Genomic DNA, 7,532 nt, shown 5'->3' with positions numbered 1-7,532 from the left:
TTGTGCTGGGCCTTTCGACATCCTTCTTTAATCTGGCCCTGATCGATCCAGATTTGGATATAGCTGAGACCGATCTCTCGAATTAAGGATTTGGGCCCATAAAAGGCGCATTTATTGTCCGATGTCTCCGAAATTTGGGACAGTAAGTAAAGTTAAGCCCCTCGACATACTTCTGCAATATGCACAAATCGGTTCAGATTTGGATATGTCTGCCATATAGACCGATATCTCGATTTAAAGTTTTCAGCCCATAAAAGGCGGATTTATTGTCCGATGTCGCCGAAATTTGGGACAGTGAGTTGTATTAGGCTCCTCGACATCCTACATCAATTTGGCCCTGATGGGTCCAGATTTCAATATAGCTGTCGTATAGACCGATCTCTTGATGTAAGGTTTTGGGCCCATTTAAGGCGCATTTATTGTCCGATGTCGCCAAAATTTGAGACAGTAAGTTGTGTTAGGCTCTTCGTAATTTTTCTCCAACTTGGCCCAAATCGGTCCAGTTTTGGATATAGCTGCCATATAGACCGATATCTCGATTTAAAAACTTGGCCCCATTAAAGGCGCATTTATAATCCGATTTCACTGAAATTTGACACAGTGTCTTATGTTAGGCTTCTCGACATCCGTGTCGTATATGGTTCAGATCGGTTTATTTTAAGATATAGCTACTAAAAAGGTCAATATTTTGTTATACACAATTGAACAATGACTTGTACTTGTTAGTATTTGGTCCACATCTTGTTTCGATATAGCTGCTATGGGGCATAAGGTATGCATTTTTCACCAGATTTCGACGAAATATGGTTTACTTATATACCCGAGGTGGTTGGTATCCAAAGTTCGGCCCGGCCGAACTTAACGCCTTTTTACTTGTTTAGTAAGTAATTTAACTGATATTAAGAACATTAATAAGCCAAATAGATTTTTAAATTTTTTTTTTATTTGCCATAACATTTTTTATGATGATTTTATTTAATAAAATTATACATGTTCTTCTTTTATTCTCTTTGCTATTTTTTTGTTCTTTTTTTTCTCACAAATTACATTTTTTTTTTAATTTTTGGCCATTTTTTATTTGGCGTTGCATAGTTTTTGCTTGTCTTCATACAAAGTCGTTATGTCGTCAATCAATCAATCAATCAAAACAAATCGCTGCCATTCTAAGCTTGCGATTCAGCTTGTGATGTAGTCTGAGCATCAGCATCCGGTTTGGGCTCATCGGTCGAACCAAATACACACATTGGACATTTCTCCTTGAGCACAATGCGATATTTGGGATGACTTATGCCATAGACAATGGGATTATACACCGCACTGGTTTTGGCAAATGTTGCTCCCAGTATGGTGGTGGTGGGAGTGAGGCCATCGATTTTGAACAAACCATGATAGCAGATAATCAAATACGGTGTCCAGGCCAAAAACCATAGGGTAATTGTGGTCAATGCCACTTTGGCTAATTTGGCTTCAGCACTTTTGTCGCAATCTTCTGAAGATCTAAGGGATTTAACATTCATTTTCTTGGCTTGTTCTCGCATAGCCTTTTCATGGGCTGCCACTGCTGCAATAATGAACCAATATGAATAGCAGATCAAAAACAAAGGGGTGTAGTAGACCAAGAGTGAATATGAGATTAAATAGGAACGTGGATTCCAATCTCGGGTCATGTAGTCAATACTGCAAGCGGTTAGATTGCCTTCGGGAACATATCTGAAAATTATAAAAAAATAAGCATACAAATAAGCGTCTCTGAAGCGAAAACTATATTAAATCTTTTGTTATGTCATTCCTACTGTACCCTACTACTATTATCCTAAAAATTTTATATATTTAGAATTGTCTACTTACGCACTCCACCCCACCAACGGCATCAGTGTCCAAAATGTTGCAAACAACCATATGCATGTAATTTTCACCATAGCCAATTTCACCGTCATCGGTTGTCCCGCCATACCCTTCACAATGACATTATACCGATCCAAGGCTATCATACACATGGACCATATCGAGACACAGCCAAACATTGATCCACATATGGCATAAATATCACACCACATGGGTCCCAAAATCCACGTTTCAAAATAGAAATTTATTATCATAACCGGTGACTGTGAGAGCATCATACAAAAATCGGAAAAGGCCAAATTTAGCACCAATAGGTTGGCAGGAGTACGCAAAGATTTTGTACCGCCAAATATGTAAACGACAACACCATTACCACAGCAGGATATCACCATTATAGCAGCTGTGAAAATGCCAAAGAGTTGACTGGTCGCCGAAGGCATCGGAGGAAATCGACCCCAATAGGGATTCACTAAATGGGCCATGTCGGGAGTGACCTAGAGAAAAATTTAAAAGAAATAGTCAAAAGTTAAATTGGATAAGAGAATCAGTTAGAAGTAACAAGTAAACGCATGCTAAGTTCGGCTGGGCCGAATCTTATATACCCTCCACCATTGATCGCATTTGTCGAGTTCTTTCCCGGCATCTCTTTTTAGACAAACAAAGGATAAAAGAAAATAATTGGCATGCTAATTTAATTGAGGGTTGGAGACCACAGTGGAAGTCTATGTGTAAAATTTCAGCGAAATCGAATAAGAATTGGGCCTTTTAGGGCCTTAAAAAGTGAAATATGGAAATCGGTTTATAGGGGAGCTGTATCAGACCATATCCGTTTCAGACCATATTTGATACATATATTGAATGTCATGGGAGAAACCGTTGTACAAAATTTCAGCCTAAATGGATAATAAATACGCCCTCTTGAGGCTCAAGAAGTCAAGATCCCATATCGGTTTATATGACAGCTATATCAGGTTATAAACCGATTTCAAACATATTTAGAACAGTTGTTGGAAGTCATAACAAAATACCTCATGCAAAATTTTAGCCAAATCGGACGAGAAATGCGCCATCTAGAAGCTCAAGAAGTCCAGACCCCAGATCGGTTTATATGACAGCTATGTCAGGTTATGGACCGATATAAACCAGACCTAGCACAGTTGTTGGAAGTGATTCCAAAACACCACGTTTATAGGGGAGCTGTATCAGACCATATCCGTTTCAGACCATATTTGAGACGTATATTGAAGGTCATGGGAGAAGCCGTTGTACAAAATGTCAGCCTAAACGGATAATAATTACGCCCTCTTAAGGCTCAAGAAGTCAAAATCCCAGATCGGTTTATATGGCAGCTATATCAGGTTATGAACCTATTTACACTGTACTTGGCACAGTTGTTTGACGTCATAACGAAACATCGCATGCAAAATTTCATCCAAATCGGACTAGAATTGCGCCATCTAGAGGCTCAAGAAATCAAGACCCCTGATCGGTTTATATGACAGCTATGTCAGGTTATGGACCGATATAAACCAGACCTAGCACAGTTGTTGGAAGTGACTCCAAAACAACACGTTCAAAATTTCTCAAGAAGTCAAGGCCCAAGGCCCATATAAACCGATTATATGGCAGCTTTATCAAAACATGTATTTGTGCAAAATTTCAAGCGGCCAGCTTAACTCCTTCGGAAGTAAGCGTGCTTTCGAGAGACAGACGGACGGAAATGGCTAGATCGACTTAAAATGACATGACGATTAAGAATATATATACTTTATGGGGTCTCAGACGCATATTTCGAGGTGTTACAAACAGAATGACGAAATTAGTATACCGCCATCCTATGGTGGAGGGTATAAAAATGTGCTCGGTTCGGCCGAATCGAATCTTGGGAACCCACCACCATGAGTTCTGCTGAAATATGGGAGCTATATCTGGATATAGACTCATTTGGACCGTAATTGGGACAGTTGTTGAAAGTCATAACAGAACACCATATGCAAATTTTAAGCCAAATTGGATAAAAACCGTGGAAAATCGGTTTATATGGGAGCTATACCAGATTATAGACCAATTTGGACCGCACTTAGCACAGTTGTTGGAAGTCATAACAGAATTTTGGCCGAATCACACGAAAATTGCGGCTTGTAAATGCTCAAGAATCAAATGGGGAGCTCGGTTTATATGGGAGCTATATCGGGTTATAAACCGATGCAGAACACCACATGCAAAATTTCAGCCAAATCGGACAAAAATTGCGGCTTCCAGGTGCTCAAAAAGTTTTATCGAAAGATAGGTTTATATGGGCCCCATATCAGGATATATACCGATTTGAACCGTACTTGGCACAGTTGTTGGAATTCATGACAGAACACTTTGTGCAAAATTTTAGCGAAATCGGACAAAGATTGCGACTTGTAAGGGCTCAAAAAGTCAAATGGAAAAATCGGTTTATATGGGAGCTATATCAGGCTATAGACCAATTTGGACCGCACTTAGCACAGTTGTTGGAAGTAATAACAGAACGCTATCAGCAAAATTTTAGCCAAATCACACGAAAATTGCGGCTTGTAAAGGCTCAAGAAGTCAAATCGGGAGATCGGTTTATATGGGAGCTATATCGGATTATAAACCGATGCAGACCGTACTAGGCACAGTTGTTGAAAGTCGTAACAAAACCCAATGTGCGAAATTTCAGGCAAATCGGACAAAAATTTAGGCTTCCAGGGGCTCTAGAAGTCAAATCGGGAGATCGGTTTATATGGGAGCTATATCTTAATCTGAACCAATGTGGCCCATTTGACATCCCCAACGACCTACATCAATATTAAGTATCTGTGCAAAACTTCAAGCGGCTAGCTTTACGCGTTCGAACGCTATCGTGATTTCGACAGACGGGCGGACGGACAAGGCTAGATTGACTCAGATCACGGCGAGACGATCAAGAACTTTATGGGGTCTAAAACGAACATTTCGAGGTGTTACAAACGGAATGACTAGATTAGTATACCCCCATACTATGATTGTGGGTATACTAAGTAAAAGCGCCCTAAGTTCGGCCGGGCCGAATCTTGTATACCCGATATCACTTTATGGACAAACCAGTAGGGAAAGGCAATTGGCATGCGGTGCCGACTTTATAATACCCTACACCTACCCTATAAGTACAATGTGGGAGCTATATCTAAGTCTGAATCAATTTTGATGGAACTCGCCGGACTCTCATTGGTGTAGGTCGGTTGGGATTGTAAATATACCATATCGGACCAAGTTTTAATACAGCTGCCATATAAACCGATCTTAGATCTTGACTTATTGAACCATTAGAGGACACATTTCTTATCCGATTTGGCTAAAATTTAGCATGAGGAGTTTAATTTACTTCCAATAACTGTGTTCAATATGGTTGAAATAGGTCACTAACCTGATATAGCTGCCACACAAACCAATCTGGGTTCATGACTTTTTAAGCCTCTAGAGGGCACAATTTCAATTAGTTTTGCCTGAAATTTAGCACGACATATTTCTTTATGACTTCCAACTTCTGTGCCAAATATAGTTCAAATCGGTTCATAACCTGATATAGATGTCATATAAACCGATCTTGGGTCTTGACTTCTTGAGCCTCTAGAGGGCGCAATTCTCATACGATTTGACTGAAATTTTGCACGTAGTGTTTTATTATATCTTTCAACTACTGTGCTAAGTATGGTTCAAATTGGTTTATAATCTGATATAGCTGCCATATAAACCGATCTGGGATCTTGACTTCTTAAGCCTCTAGAGGGCCCAATTCTTATCAAATTTTGCTAAAATTTTTTACAACGGCTTCTCCCATGACCTCCAACATACATGTCAAATACGGTCTTAGTTGATCTATAGACTGATACAGCTACTATATAAACCGATCTTCCAATTATGCTTCTTGAGCCCCTACAAGGCGCAATTCTTATTCGAATGGACTGAAATATTACTCAATGACTTCTACTATGGTCTTCAACATTCAATTCACTTAGGATCCGAATCGGTATGGTATATCTCCAATAGAACTCGACAAGTGCGATCCATGGTGGAGGGTATATAAGATTCGGCCAGGCCGAACTTAGCACGCTCTTACTTGTTCTTACTGGTTTGCTTTTTTCAGTTTTAGTTTTTTTTTTCAAATTTGAAATATTTATATATTTTTGGTAAAATTAATTTTTAATTAAACACCACTACATTTTAAACACATCCAATTATGCAACTAAATAATTGTTTTCAAATAATCTCATTAACTAAAGCACTTTAAATTCAAATAGGATCTTTAATCATGTATAACTCACAATCAAGCACAAACTTACTCTATCCAATACAGAGCCATTGCCCATTTGAGCTTCAAAACGGGGTGATTTGACGTAATCCAAATCCATGCTGCCGCTGCTTCCGCCGGATATATCAGCACCTCCAACACCCGCAATTTCGAATTGTATACGAATTTAATTACTTTTAATTAATTTCCATTGAAGTAATCCAATTTCCATTTAGATATCTCGCACACCGCGTTAAATTTGTTCACTGAATTCCACGCTTCGTATTTTTTTTTTCCTTTTGAGCGCGTCGTTGCAAAAATCGCGACAAGTGTTATTGAAATAATTTCGAACCTATCAAAGACCCTTCATGCCAACGACAGCCTTTTTATATGGCATGGCAAATAAAACAACAATTGCCAATTACTTTGTGGCATTTTTTGTTGTTAATTCGATTAGCATTTGGAATTTATGTTGTATCCCAAATGACAACAAAAAAAAAAAAACACCAAAAACCCCAGTAAAGACATCAAATCAATGCAACCGCAAAAACAAGAGACAGCAAAAAAAACGAAATCTCATTTAATATTGGCATAAATCCTCACGCAACTAAATGGCAGGCAAAGTGAATATGCATTCATTCGTGCCCTTAACCTGTATCGAGCGCAGGTATTGATGGTCATAGATGTGGATGTCTATGTCGAGGTGTGTTGCATGCATGTTTTAATTACTGCCATAGTAGCATTTAGCACCTGCCATTGCCAGGAATTGCTGTATGGCCACAAATGTGTATTGCTCCCTCCATCGTCAGCAGACAATAGCTCTAATGATTGCCTTATTCAGCAATAGGCTCACAGTACATTGGGTTGTAGTATTACGACGTGTCAGCGTTGCAAAACACAAGTTTAATTTTCTTTCTCGAGTGTAGCATACTTTTGGGAGTTAAAACAAACCTAGCCGGGAGAATATATAAAGATATGTTTACATTGGCCACTAAATCCGGATTTATGGCCTTTTCGAGATTTAAATGCTTAATCCTGTGATTTTTGCAGGTTTTACCATACAAACATATATCCCATTTTTGCAGGATTTATTTTCAAATCCCAAATAAAACCGATTTCATGGCCGAATAATCGATAAAAGTATTAAAATATGCAATTGTTTTCAAGAATTGTGTATGAATGTGTGTGATTTGCACATTCATGTATACGCTCTTACGCTTGGGTATGTCACTTAAATATTCAAAAACGCAGTGTAAACTGACGGACCCTTCACCGTTACCCCAAAAACACCACCCAAAAGGACACCCGATAAGGACAATATGGTTATCGGAATTTGCGAAACCAATTTTGACACTGTCTTCCTTTTAAGGCTTTATCACCATACATTCTTCGTAACTTTTTAGCA

General features: G+C 38.8%; 1 protein-coding gene across 1 annotated transcript; it reads right to left on the bottom strand.

The window, feature by feature from the left end:
* Positions 1-925: 925 nt before the first annotated feature.
* Positions 926-6,494, bottom strand: LOC106091691 (opsin Rh2). The gene is made up of 3 exons (XM_013258302.2): positions 6,180-6,494; positions 1,849-2,339; positions 926-1,710 (listed from the first exon to the last, which is right to left on the bottom strand). Exons 1-3 carry the CDS (start codon positions 6,246-6,248, stop codon positions 1,164-1,166), a joined length of 1,107 nt encoding a protein of 368 aa, XP_013113756.1. The 5' UTR covers positions 6,249-6,494; the 3' UTR covers positions 926-1,163.
* Between the last annotated feature and the right edge of the window lie 1,038 nt (positions 6,495-7,532).

This window comes from Stomoxys calcitrans, chromosome 2 (assembly GCF_963082655.1).
Source record: "Stomoxys calcitrans chromosome 2, idStoCalc2.1, whole genome shotgun sequence".
NCBI classification, from domain to species: Eukaryota; Metazoa; Arthropoda; class Insecta; order Diptera; family Muscidae; genus Stomoxys; species Stomoxys calcitrans.
Note: the sequence above shows the minus strand (reverse complement) of the source record. Positions and strands in the feature narration are given on the sequence as shown.

Coding starts and splice junctions, on each gene's coding strand:
- LOC106091691 (XM_013258302.2), bottom strand. CDS start 6,248: ATGGATTTGGATTACGTCAAATCACCCCGTTTTGAAGCTCAAATGGGC. Junction 2,340..6,179: donor ATGGCTCTGTATTGGATAGA/GTAAGTTTGTGC, acceptor ATTTTTCTCTAG/GTCACTCCCGACATGGCCCA. Junction 1,711..1,848: donor CCGTTGGTGGGGTGGAGTGC/GTAAGTAGACAA, acceptor TATAATTTTCAG/ATATGTTCCCGAAGGCAATC.